The sequence below is a fragment of the Thermobia domestica genome, chromosome 11, assembly GCF_964235325.1.
Source record: "Thermobia domestica chromosome 11, izTheDome1.hap1.1, whole genome shotgun sequence".
In the NCBI taxonomy this organism is placed as follows: domain Eukaryota; kingdom Metazoa; phylum Arthropoda; class Insecta; order Zygentoma; family Lepismatidae; genus Thermobia; species Thermobia domestica.
Window position 1 is genome coordinate 220,495,056 of NC_137464.1, and position 13,618 is coordinate 220,508,673.

General features: G+C 35.8%; 1 protein-coding gene across 2 annotated transcripts in view; it reads left to right on the plus strand.

Annotated features, from left to right (window-relative positions):
* The first annotated feature begins 427 nt into the window (after nt 1–427).
* LOC145664763 (integrator complex assembly factor Brat1) overlaps nt 428–13,618 on the plus strand; it is a 41,131-nt gene continuing 27,940 nt past the window's right edge. The window contains exons 1-2 of one of the 2 annotated variants that reach the window (XM_081731705.1): nt 428–812; nt 13,058–13,360. In XM_081731705.1, coding sequence (XP_081587831.1) covers nt 554–812; nt 13,058–13,360 — 562 coding nt within the window. In that variant the 5' untranslated portion in view covers nt 428–553. Of the gene's footprint in view, nt 959–13,057; nt 13,361–13,618 lie in introns of both variants that reach the window. The other variant, XM_081731706.1, reaches the window with a different exon arrangement.

A 13,618-nucleotide genomic window follows, 5' to 3' on the forward strand; every position in this document is an offset into this window, starting at 1 on the left:
AAGTTATTAAAAGTCACATTTATGCTAATCTTTCAATGTATTTCAAATGATCTGCTTCTATGTAGTACATAATAACAGCATTTCTGTACTAAGAACTACAGATGTAAAGTTAACTCAAGTACTCCAGTAGCGGCTCTTGAAGGAGGTCACATGGTAAATGTTTAGATTTTATCGCTAAGCTAAGAGAAGGAATACATAATGTATTTATTCTTGTATACATTATAAGGAATTAGCGTATGGGATAAGCTTTCTTTTCTTAGCTTGTAGCAATAAAATTATAGTTGTTACCAGTGTGACCTCTCGATAGCCGCCACTGAATCATTCGCCCGAAATCTTTTCGAATATATGGTGATAATATTTAGTGATTTTCCACTCTCTAAGCTAGCACTAAATGTTGATTGTTCGTCGGCAACCCTGCTTGTACTTGAGCTGGCATCATTACTTCCGGTTAACAAAAGAAGATACCTCCAAGAAGAAATAGTTGGATCAAGTAAAATGACAAATCGATTAGAAATTTTTTGGCGTAAACATGTAGTGTATATTTTGTCTTGGTATGGACGAAGGCCGTAAATATAAACGAGGTGACTCTTGTGATTTGCGCAATTGTCCCCCTTTGTCAACACAAGAGGAAAAAGTTATCAAAGAAAGTAAACCCGAGAAAGAATCTTCGGAAAGAAGTTCCAGCTCAAATACAGATTCAGAGAAGTCAACTTCAAAGGAAGATTCAAAGGGTTCCGACTCCTCAAAGGAAGATTCGAAGGGTTCAGACTCTTCGAAATCTAGCGATAAATCGAGTGATACCGGTAAAGAAGGTAAACCATGAATAGCAGTGAAGAAACTTACAAAGCGAAACTCTGTGAAGTGTTGTCTCATTTAAAAAATGAAAATTGCAGCATAAGGGATGATACGTATTTGTCAAAGTTACTTGCTCATTTATCTGGTGAAACTGTTTCATCAGGTAAGCATAATTACTTCAAAAAGCGACTAAGGCTTATTCGAGCAGGCGGTTCTACCAAATTTTGACACTTGTCTCACATTTTCAGGTTACGTTAGAGCTTTGGGAGTATGTTTAGTACAAGGGGTCCAGAAGCACGTGAAAAACACAAAATTTACAAGAGAAATGAATGATGCAAATACTTAGACGTAACAACGTAACCAAATCTAACCTAAGTTAACCTGAACTAACCTAATATTAGTAAAAAAATAAACGAAATTCTATCATTTTTTGGGGAAAATTATGCGGGACTCGTACACTAATATAACATAAACTAAACTAACCAAAATTGTAACACTTTTCTTTAGAGAAAAGAGCTGGGCCCCTTCTGCTAAACATAGGCTATGCTTTCTATTTCCTTTGCAGAGCATGCACTAAATGAGGAGCTCCAATACTACTTGGAGGTTGACTTCAGGAGGGCTCAGTATAAATATAGTGTAGATGTATGGATTAAAAACTGCAATGCATATAAAACGGATGAATGCTATCTAACCGAGTCAGCGACGGGGGGGGGGGGGGATACATATAAATGAGGTTAGTGGAAGAAGACACACATACTGTACTCTCACTGTCACTCAAAATTAAGGTAACTCTTTACTTTGGGCAAGGCAGTGATATCCCGTCACTGTTAGTATTAATCACAGGTCTCATTGGTTCCTTTCTGTTGCTAGGGATTATTCATAGACTATGTACGACCTTAAAAAGGCAGTAATAAGGGTTCTTTAATTTACTACAATATTGCCCTTGTACTTAATGCAATCAGTTCCTGTCACTGCCTTGCCTAAACTAAAGATTTGCCAAAATTAATTTCTATATCCTGTGCTCTTACAGTCATTACTTATATTCACAGAGAAATGGGCAGATCTTTACTTTGACTCAAGCAGTGACTACAACCGTAATCTGATTCGGTTACAGTTACTGACCAAGTCAAAGTAATATACAATGTTAAGAATTATACTAAAAGTACAAGGGCCAAATTGTTACTAAATACCATTCCTAAAGTCTTCCGAGAAATCAATTCAGGTGAAGCGATGACTACCAATTTTGGGATCTAAATGGGGGGCTACCGCCCCCCAACCCCCCCGCTCAAGTACCATAAAATCATCCAAAACAACAAAAAATAATCAAACCACTACTATAAAGCTAACGTAAGAAGGGAAAACATTTTTGAAAAACACTCTCCACTAATTATAAATCAGTGCAGCATGACAAAGAAAAATAAATTACATCTCAGCAAACAATAGAACAACCAGCAGCAAACCAAATACTCGTAATCTTGCCAAATACTCAAATGCAAAACAAATCAAGAATAAAAATAAGGCTTAAGTTTAGAGTTGCCCCTCCAGTTTGAAGGTGCCCTTGGACTTTGCAACATGCAAAAAACTGTCCTTAAAGTATTAAAAGTTGTTACATTTCACTTAACTGCAGTACTCCGTGTGCTTCACAAAAATTTAAAAGGTTTTCTTCATTATTTTTGCGCATTCGTTACACCTGTTCGTCATATTTTACAACTACCATGCTGCTGAAACCTTCCGCGAATGCTTCTGCATCCGGCAAATAGTACTAACTTCTACATATCTTTTCTCGTATTAAACATAACTCTCCTGCCGAACTTACATTCCTAAACTTCAAATTATCATTTCTCACCTCATTTCATATGTAAATTTTCCTGATTTTTATAAAAAGCGGAGGGGTAACTCTAAACTTAACCCAAAAGTAATATCAATTAAAAAATGAAAGCACTCACCGTTTCGCCATAACAGAACACTCATGAATAATACTCATAATTGCTGATTCCACACACAAAAAAATAAGATACCAAGAACACATGCGCAATACTCAACTTCACCTGTGAAAAATGTTCCTTTCCGCACAGACGTCGATTTATTAAAGCGAGCACACTTGCTATTATTACAAACAAGAAAAACCAATAAACACCCACTTTTACCATACGTCGGAAATATCTTCAGTCTTGGACCACAACCATGACACGTTTTCTCTATCTCAATTAAACCAACAGTGCTGCAAAGCGATATGAGTTAATATCCTAATCTAAAACAAACTTATTTAAAAACGGCAAGTTAAAATTCTTTGTATTAAATTCATGAAACGGTTTCTCAACCGCATTTGCTAACTCGATCGTCGCCATGAAACGAAAGTTCAAATACGCGCTCCCTGCATGTCACCAGCACACACATACAAGCAGACAGAACATGTGACATCACAGTAACAAACTACCATATGACTATACGAAGACACCTAGTGGGAAAAATGAACTACCACCAATCTTTGAACTAAGGATGTCACACCAAAGGCACGAACAGTTCCAACAAGTGACTCAACCTATAAGAACCGATTAAAGTCACTGTTTGAGTCAAAAGTAAAGACTTGCTGAGAAATGTTTCACATCGTATTTTGCCTATAAATTTTGTATTTGGTAGAACCGTCTGCTCGAGTGAACTCGCGCGTAATTGTAATAGGTGACTTCTCGAGTGTGCTTTACAATACACGCTTCAGCTGCGCATTGATAACTAGGACCACTTTAAAAGGGTGTAGTAGAAGAGAGTAGGGTCTAGCTACGGCCCATTTTGTTAAAATTAATGCACTGTTTAGCAGAAGGGGTCCGGATATTTTTTCTAAAAACTGTTATAATTTTGTTAGTTTCTGTTCACATTAGGTTAGTGTGGCTAGTTTCGGTTAGGTTAGGTTACTTTATGTTAGATTATATTAGTGTACAAGTCCGGTATAATTCTCGAAAAAATGATACAATTTTCCTTATTTTTATTAATATTAGGTTAGTTCAGATTAATTTAAGTTAGTTCAGTTTAGTGTAGGTTAGATTTGGTTAGGTTTAACTTGCATCTTCCATTTCTCTCGTAAATTTTGTATTTTTTACGTGCTTCTGGACCCCGTCTGCTAAACATTTACCAAATTAATAAAGTGTAATTTCTCGTCTCTGTGTAAGTATGCCTGACAGTGTTTAACAGAAGGAGTCCAGCTATTTATCCTTTAAAATGTTACAATTTCGGTAGTTTCTGTTAACGTTAGTTTGTGTTAGATTTTGTTGGTTTATGTTAGTTAAGAAATTTAGCATTATTTCCTTAAAAAAAAAAAAAAAAAAAAAAAAAAAAAAAAAAAAAAAAAAAAAGATAGGTCTAAATACTTGCATCCTCCACCTGGGTTGGCTGGTTTGAACCAAGGTGGTGTAAACCATGGTTTAAACCAGCTGGTTTTATCAAAGAAACCAACTGGTTTAAACCAGAAAAAAAGACGAAAAATGCTTTAAATCGTATGAACTTCATGGTGACGTTTTCACATATCAAACCATCTGCACTAGTTTTATCTCCTTTTCACCTTTTAATCAAGGCGTCCCACTTTTAATTCTCGGTCGAACCACAACCCTTCTTTCAAGTGTAAATCAAGTAACGGTTCGGATACCACTGTGAGCGACAGTCTTCTTCTTAGTAAGCTAGGTCAGGGTTGCCACAGACCTTGAAAGTCATGGAATTTGAAAGTGGTTAGGAAAGTCATGGAAAATTGTATGAATGTGTATGTTTTAAATTATTTTGCTGTTTTAATACTTTTTCACAGACTGAGTGGGCATCTTAGTAATGATAGTAGTACATAGTTTTTGTTTGTGTGACAATAATAATAATAAGTCTTCTTGAAATTACAACATACGATCAGCCCAGTGGTGACAGAAGAAATAATAGAGCATATGTTCTCCTTAAGAGACTCTTCAGTTTAAACAGAATAAGTGGAAGTGTTGCAGAGAAGGCAAAGCATCAATATTTTCAACTATGTTTTGGGGCAAACTGTTTTTTGAAGAAAATATTAGAAGAACATGCTAATAAACCACAGTGATTAGGTTATTTCTATGTACGTATTCTTCAGGATAAAAAGTATGCTGAACTGTGGCAAGTTGTAAAGCTAGTGTTGATTGTTTTGCATGGTAATGCATCTGTGGAGTCTGGATTTTCGATCAACAAAGACTTCATGGTTGAGAATCAGAGTGAGTTCAGCATCACAGCACAGAGAACTGTTTAAGAGGCCATCCAATTTCACGGTGGCAGAGAACATGTAACCATTACAAGTAAACTGTTGGGATCTGTTCGAGCAGCAAGACAGAGGTATGAAAGTATTTTGGAAGAGGCACGAAAGCAAAAGACAGAGAAGAAGAAAGAGAAAAATGACAAACTTAGGATTGCAAAGAAACTGCAACGAGAGAGAAAGGTCATTAGGATGAAAGCCCAGATAGAAGAGGAAGCAGTTACAGAGAAAATCCTACGGTTGGAGAACGAAGGGAAAAAGTGAACGACTGTTATTCATAACAAATCACTTGTTAACACATAACAAATCATTTAGAGTTCATAATGAGCAATCAAGACAAGAATTTTTCTTGCTCTCACACAAAACTTATTGTATCCAGAAAAGTGAAACTGTTATTCTTAAAACGCATTTTAAAACACATACTTAACGAATCCACTTAGACTGCATAGGGATCGTTTTCTTTCTCTCATACAAAACATATTATATCCAAATGTTATATGCATGTAAATATATTTTGTAAAGTGTACAAAAGAAAGAAAATAAATAAGGTGTCCGTTGGGCGGCTATGGGGATGGTGGAGGCCGTAAAAAGTATGTATTATTTTAATTTTTCATCTGGCGGTCATGGAAAATGATTTATAAAATTTTGTGGCAACCCTGTAGGTATTACTTAAGGATGTTAAGCCTAAACATACGAAAAGAGACCAAATTGTATATTTCTGCGTGCCTGAATGCGTGTTGCTTTATAAAGAAGCCAGGGTTGCTTAAATATATTGAGAGAAATTGGCAAAATTTATCTACTGCCTATGTAGCTTCCAACATTAGCTTGGATTGGACTTTGAGTTTTAATTGAATTGAATGATATTTATAATAATTTGTAATTTAATACCTCAGTTTTAACATACTGATTATGATACGTTGACCATAAAATTTTACATGCCAAGCAATAACGGAATATTTCCATTATTGTGTTGCACTTGAAGTAATAACAGGTTGGAGTTAATGGCCAAGGCTGGAGTTTCCCGATTTATATATAATTTTGTATAATAGTTTCATTTGTGCAACTGTTTTTCTTTTTGTCCTTCTGAAATGACTCTTGACAATTATATTAACAAGTATGTAAAGATCAATACACCGTACTTTTGTCAGGAGTCCTTGGTGAGTGAGTTGGCAGACTCATCGCATTTGTGGCCAGTTAGTCCCGGTTTCGAGTGCAAATGGAGAACAATTTCTCTCGGATGTAAGCCGAGAAGCGGTTTGGATTCCGCTTTAAGCTTACATGACCATTTCCAGTATAACCCCGTTGCTGCATAATAACACCAAGGCGAAACAAACCTGTTTTCTGTCCATGTGTAATATAAATACATAGAGCAAATTATTTAAACCCAAAAAAACCGGGTTTACACTACAAAAACAGTTTTTTTTTTCCTTGTTTCTACAATAAAAACCATGGTTTTTGCCAACCATGTCCTTCACTTCTGTAAATTTTGGATTTTTTACGTGCTTCTGAATCCCTTCTGCTATACATTTACCAGTATACCAACTAGGGCGGGCAATATTAAATACACCTTTTTTCTTACTCCAGATTCTATGGCACCATCTGCAGATTTGCCCAGGTTGCTGTTTTAAATACCTCATGATTATGTGAAATGCATATTGGTTCAGATTAAAAGTACGTAGGAGCTTTTTCTTAATTTACGGACAGGAATATTAAGGATTAAATACCGCAGAGTAGGTCCATCTAGCCGAAACTAAGCCTTAACGTCTTGGACATGCCCTGCAGCACAATGGCTACCGTGATATTAATTCCATAAACGAGGAGATGCAGGTGCAGAACATGTAAAAAATGTTTGTGAACATAGAAAGAGCGTAAAAAATTGTGGTTAATTATTATGCAATTGTAATGCAAAGCTAGCTTGTAGTGGCTGTAAGCACAGGTTGGTGAGTGCGTTTAGCTATTAAACTTTACGTACATACCGACCGCCAGGAAAGCGTCTGCTTGCATGGGGTCCCTCCCTGCACTGAATCTGAATAGATGCAAAGTTAACTTGTAGTGGCATCTAGCACACGTCGTGCGTGTTTTTCCCGGTTGTCTTAATTTACTTGCACACCCATGGTCGCTAGGTTGGTTTAATGAAAGGAAAAGTAGAAAGATCATTGTACGGAGAGAAGTGTATTATTTACGGGAAAATGAAGTTACACATGATATAAACATGAGGCAAGCATTAAGAAGTAAGCAGCTCAGATTACGGGAGAGTGAGGGTTCCGAAGTGTCCCGGGTAAGAGTGGACTTTCTGCAGATCATTCATAGGAAACAATACTTAAACGATCCCTGCGGGGCTTCTAACCCCCTTCGCTTGTTCGGCTATTTTGTGAAGTAAGTAACATTGGAGATCTTATACAGTATGAGGGAGAAACTAAACGATACCCAAACTCGCAAAAGATTGTTCTACACAAAGTGCATTCTATACCGTGTTCCCATTGAACTGAGATTAATCAGAAGTTTTTTTTTTTTTTTTTTTCGTTTATCAAAAAAGAAATGTAATAAACCCGAGTTTTGGTTTTAGGGAAAAGTAAGACATCCCAGGGATTTTATTGGGCAGAAATGGCTTTTGTTAAACTTTGTGTTGTTCCATTCATATTCTATATCATACATGATATTAGGAAATTCCTGTGTTGCATGAAGGGAATCCGTGAAGTCTTGCCTGCGTTTTTTGGGACATACTTCACTGTTGACACATGCGTATATTTCGATTTCTTAAAAGGAGGAAATAGTTAATTTCGGCTAAACTTCCAAAGATGGTAGTCCGGGATAAGACCCACATTAACCTGTTTTCAAAATTGTATTATTATGTGGTCTTAGTTCCATATACCTTATCTACAAGTACCTCTGTTTCATTTCGGGCCTTCACTATTAATCACAAATATTTGTTTTCTTATTTTCAAGCTTCCTTTGCTCTTCTACATCCGTATACATATATAGTATTACTACGCAAAACTAGTACCTTCGAACTGATCAGTGTTTGCAAATTACTAAACAGTGAATTCTGACCTCCTCATTGCGATGGGGGATATAGCTTCGAGACTGCCGCTATAAAATTCATGAATAGTAGTATCCAGGGTGGAAAAAAATCACTTTTTTGTCATGCAGACGGTGATTAGGGAAAATCCCGTTTTGAACAGGTAAGGGAGCAATCCTGCATTCTTCTTTTCGTAACATTGGGTTTGGGTTTTAAAATCGTTAACTATTTCAACGGGGAAATCACCACCGACATTTAAGACGAAAATTCTTTTTTGTGCGTGTCTGTTTGTTTGTTCCCAGATAATATGTCGTATTTAGAGGGGTCCTATCCCCTATCCAGATTTTCTTTGGTTAATTTTATAATTTTAGGCGAAATTTATGTATTTCATGCCGCAAGTTTGTTATGGGTTTTTAAAAATAGGCCCCTGCCAAATATCAGTAACTTTTGTGAAAAAAAGTGTCATTTTGATAAACGTTGCTGTACTTTTTCCTTAATGCTTAGCCTTTTAAATGATATCACCTATTTTTGGGTGATAAGATAGAATCTTTATTATTCGATTAAAAAAGTAACAATAAGGCTTTTTACTTCGTTTTCTTCAAGAATAGATGCATTTTAGAACACGTTACATATGCTTTCTGCGTTGATGCATAGTGTGTGATGACGTCATAAATTTAAAAAGATTTTTTTATTATGCGTATTATTATTAATTTTTGGCAGGTTACATTTTGCATTCAGAAGACTGAAATTTTGCACTCTCGTTCAGTGCGTCCCTAAATAATTTTCAGATGTTTTCAGATCTCTGCGTGGAAACAGCGGGGTCCAGAGGGGCAAACATGTTTTTAAAAAGGATATTTTTAACAAAAATAGCTTTTTTCGTGATTTTCCCGCCTTAGATGGAGGCATATGAATGGTACCCTTTGCAAGGCTGTTCTATTCTGAAGAAAATGATGTACGTACTATGCTCCTAGGATAAATAGGGATGTCTCAGGAAACTGTTACCTGAGATCCTGTTTTACACGGGAATCTGGGGTATTTGGGGAATATTATTTTTCGCAGGCTTAGAATACTTTTGCACCTACAAGATTGAAATTTTGCACATTTACTCAGTGCACCCCTCAGTATTTTTCAGATTTGTTTCAGATATCTGCCTTAAAACAGGGGAAGGGGTCCATAGAGGGAAAAAAAAAATATATTTTTAACAGAAAATTCCTTTTTTCGTGATTTACCCGCCCCAGATACATGATGGAAACTTTTGAAGGGTACCGTTTGAAAATTTGTTTTATTCTGAAGAGAATAATGTACAAAGCATTATTCTAGGATAAATAGGGATGTCTGAGGAAATTTTTATATTACATCCGGGTCATCTGGGGCATTGTGGGAATGTTCTTAGCTTACTGTTAAATAATTTCCTCACCCTTACTACTCAAGATAGAAGCTTGAAATTTTGTACACCCATTCAGTACACCCCTTAGTATTTCCCAGTTGATTTTGAGATCTGTGCGTTAACACAGGGGAATCCAGAGGGGATCAAAAATTTTTAAAAATAGCTAAAAAAAATGACTTACTCTCAAAATTTCCCGCATCAAGGACATGATAGGGAAATGTGAATGTTACCGTTTCAAAAGCTGTTCTGTTCTAAAGAGAGTGATGAATATACCATGATCCTAGGATAAATAGGGATGATGCTGTAGCTGCTTGACTGAAAGTCTATAATTTACCTTTAAAAAGAGCCACAATTTAAAAGGGTTAAGAAACATTGCTTGGGATTGATATAGGCTAACGATTGGGGATAATTTAAAATTCAACCCCAATATTTTCACTTAAATGGCATAATTAGCACTTAATACTAATTCCTAATGCTTTTTCTTCAGTTCGCGACTTGTATTATACGAGGAGAAAGATTTTTTGTCATGCAGACTTGTCTTGTCTTGTTTTTATACTATACTGTACATTTGAGTCTCATTGTATTATGATTATTAACTTCCATAATCGAAATAACAGAACAGAAACGGGATTTTACTTATTTTCACTTTAAATTAATTTATTTCCGAATTTGATTTAAATCAACGATTTTTATTTAAAAAATCAAGTGATTTAAATCAGACTGATTTAAATCAATCCACCCTGGTAGTATCCTTCCTTTTTCCGTGTTTCCAGGGCGTTTGGGGGTACAGTACCTATCATGTCTCTAGTACATTAAAAAGTCGTTACTGTTGTATTGCCGGACCACAGAAAAATCAAGGAAAAAAAATATTTAGTTTCCACCCCAAAATACTAGGTTGTGACCCTGGTTCACTTGGTAGTGATTATTGTTCGAAACAGTGTGCACGTATGGCACAGAAGCTATGCATAAAAGACGAACCAATTTGTGCTAGGTGGCCACTAAAAGCACGAATGCTATTGAACCGTCAGGACAGGAGCGCAGTAGGAAGACCTGAACGGGGGAGGGGGGGAGCGACCGTGTCCGTCCGCAGGCGCGTCAGCGGGTATACGCGTAAGCGAGGATAGTGGAAAAACACTTTATTCGCGAAATGAATAACAGAGCTAGTGTTAGGTAATTTGAGGTTCATACAGTAGGTGTGGGAACCTTAGTGCCTTGCATCGCTTATTGTTACGGCTGTAGAGGTGCTACAACACATTCACAAATACTGTTGGTGACTTGAGTGGTTCCGCCTCCAGACTCGAGGTATCGGAAGATGAATATTTTGATTATGAGCTTAATAACAGCAACAACGAGTCTAGTGTCAAAGGGGCAGCATTTGTAATTCACTCTCAAATTAAATGTCCATCTCGAAAAATTGCCTATACAACTATAATTACATTATATCACCTTGACAGTGAGTTCAAGTTCGTGAATGAAGAGATGAATACAATGTTGGGTGACTGGATTCTACAACAACATATTCAATTCGAAATTTCTCCTGGGTTTGACTTAATTTCATATTCACGAATTAATGACTGTTGGCATATTCACTGGAAATTTAGTTGTTGACTATTACGTTAACATGTTACAAGTGACAGCCTCAGGCAACCTTCATGTTGTACATTCGTGTGCATCCACTTCTCAGGGTTAACAATGACTGGGATTAGCGAAACCTTGACAGAATACGTAAGTGTAATATCATACCCCATCCACATTTTGAGGGCGGGATGTAAGATCATTGTATTTAGTCAGCAGCGACAAAAGACATGTATAGTGTGTGTGTTAATCGTGACAGGAACAAATGGCCTCGTTGCTGACGTCCTCAATAAACCCCAATCAATCATCAATGCGACAAAAAAACGAATACAATATCCTATATTGATTTAATAAAAATTTAAGATCATTGTACAGTGAAAAAAGTTGTTACTGGTTTTCGTGATTTCCAGACGAATTGTTCTCAAAAGAGAATAGGACAATGCATGCCTATATATTTAAGCCTGTTTTCGATAACTGTTACATATCATCACAAAGTTGAATTTCTGGCTGTGGTGTTTCTGTGTGTCGTTCTGTAAAATAATATCTCAAAACTTGCCTGTTTACAAAATGCAGGCATCCTTAAAGACATCCCTGAACTCCATACATTCTTAACATACGAAATAATATCTGTAAGTAGTTTCCCAGTATCTCAGCTTAATGGATTGATTGGCATTGAATAATATTCTCTTTATCAGGCTGATGTTCTTCAATGGAAAATAGCTTTTCATAATAAGTTCGTGGAGATTTGTAATATACATCATAAATTTTAGCTTCATTGTCTAATTGTTCCCAAGTTTTTTTTCTTTTCTTTTTTTCTGGTTTTCTCAAGTTCGTGTTCCACTTTACTGTCATAATCCTCACAAACTGTAATTAAATGAGTGTACTGGCAAGAACTAACGTCATAGAAATGCAGTCGAATTTCAGTCGATGGAACTCGTTTCGGGTGCGTATTCCTCGATCCTAGTATAAACTTCCCAACCGTGAAATTCATCCGTAGAAATAAAAAAAAGTCGTGATTATTTAATTTGAGTAAGAACTCTGTCGTACTAGACGTCATACTCCTGTCAGATACGCAAGAAGAACTCTTTTGTGCTTTTGTGTGTGTAATTATCCAAGTATGATATTACGAAAATAGAGGTAGATCTTTAGTTTATATATATATATATATATATATATATATATATATATATATATATATATATATATATATAGGGTGGTTGTGTATTTGTAATTATCGTGTGACAAGATTTTGTTTCCTTTTCAATGTGTGTGTGTGTGTGTGTGTTGTTTTTTTTTTTTTTTTTTTCGTTCATTAGGCTATGTGTAATTAGTGTTGACAAATTAGAGATATCTTCAGTAACTTCCTTTCCGATGTGAATTGTTTTCAATTCGCAATTAACTGACACATGAGAGAACGATATGTTATTGTTTGTTTGTACACTCGACAAAATAGATATTTTCCATCTCAAAATACGTTTGGCAATCGAACCTGGGATCGTGCATGAGAAGCGCGCACTGTAATCAATAGAGAAGCGGAGAAGCCTCAAGAATCTTGTAAATACGAAAATAAGAAATCAAGTTTCACCGTAAATTGAACGATAGACATCTTTGTTTTTTGGACATTCGATTCTGCAGTTTTATACGTGTAAACATCTTTGGTGCCTGGTCAAAAGGGTCATTTTTTTTTTCCTTTTGTACTTTGTCATATACATTATTGATCAAAATGACAGTATTTTTTTAGGGCGTATTTTTGGATGCATTGATGATCAATGTGCCGTAAGCCATATGTCATAACTTTTTTTTTTGTTAGTTTTAAGGGCTTATGTCGACGTATTTTGAAGTTTATTTTGGCTCATGTGAAAATAATAATAATAATAATAATAATGGTTTGGCTTAATCCTTTTTGGATAGAGCACTAAAGAAATTTTCTAAATCTTTTTAGTACTCAATATTGTGTTCCCTAATTAATACAAGTATTGATTCCAGGTTCATGGCTTTTTGTAATATTCTTGTCGTTTCTTCTTTTTTTCAGATATTGCCGAAAGACTTCTCGGTGAAGCAGGATGCAAGGAATTTGTACAGTGCATTCTACAATCTGCGAAATCATCGTCAGTGAATTCGACAGTAGTAGCATTCTCTTTGAAATTCCTTGGACTTATTCTTTCGAATGAAAAGAGATTCGAATTAGTGAAGGAAGAAGGAAGAATATTGGAACTCTTGAATGAAGTCCCTTTGCTTTCATGTTTTGAATCTTCATCCGTGAAAGTAGCGTATGTAGTTTTAGCTACTTCACTGCTTAAACATAAAGATGGGATAAGCTATGTTCTTCAGTTAGGTAAGTGTTAGTATTACATTCCAGCTTTCTCAAAGACATGAAAGTACACCTGATCTAAATTTTGTAGGGTAAATCTACTAAATATCTCTGAGAAAGATAATGAAAAATCAATAAAATTTAAGGTCGAATCAAAAATGCATATATATGTATATATAAATATATAAGATCTGTCCTGAAAGTAATGACAGTGACTTTATTGTGACGCGAATGTACGTCGGAGCACGGTTGACCGGTTGAAACTGGTAGTGGGGGACCCAG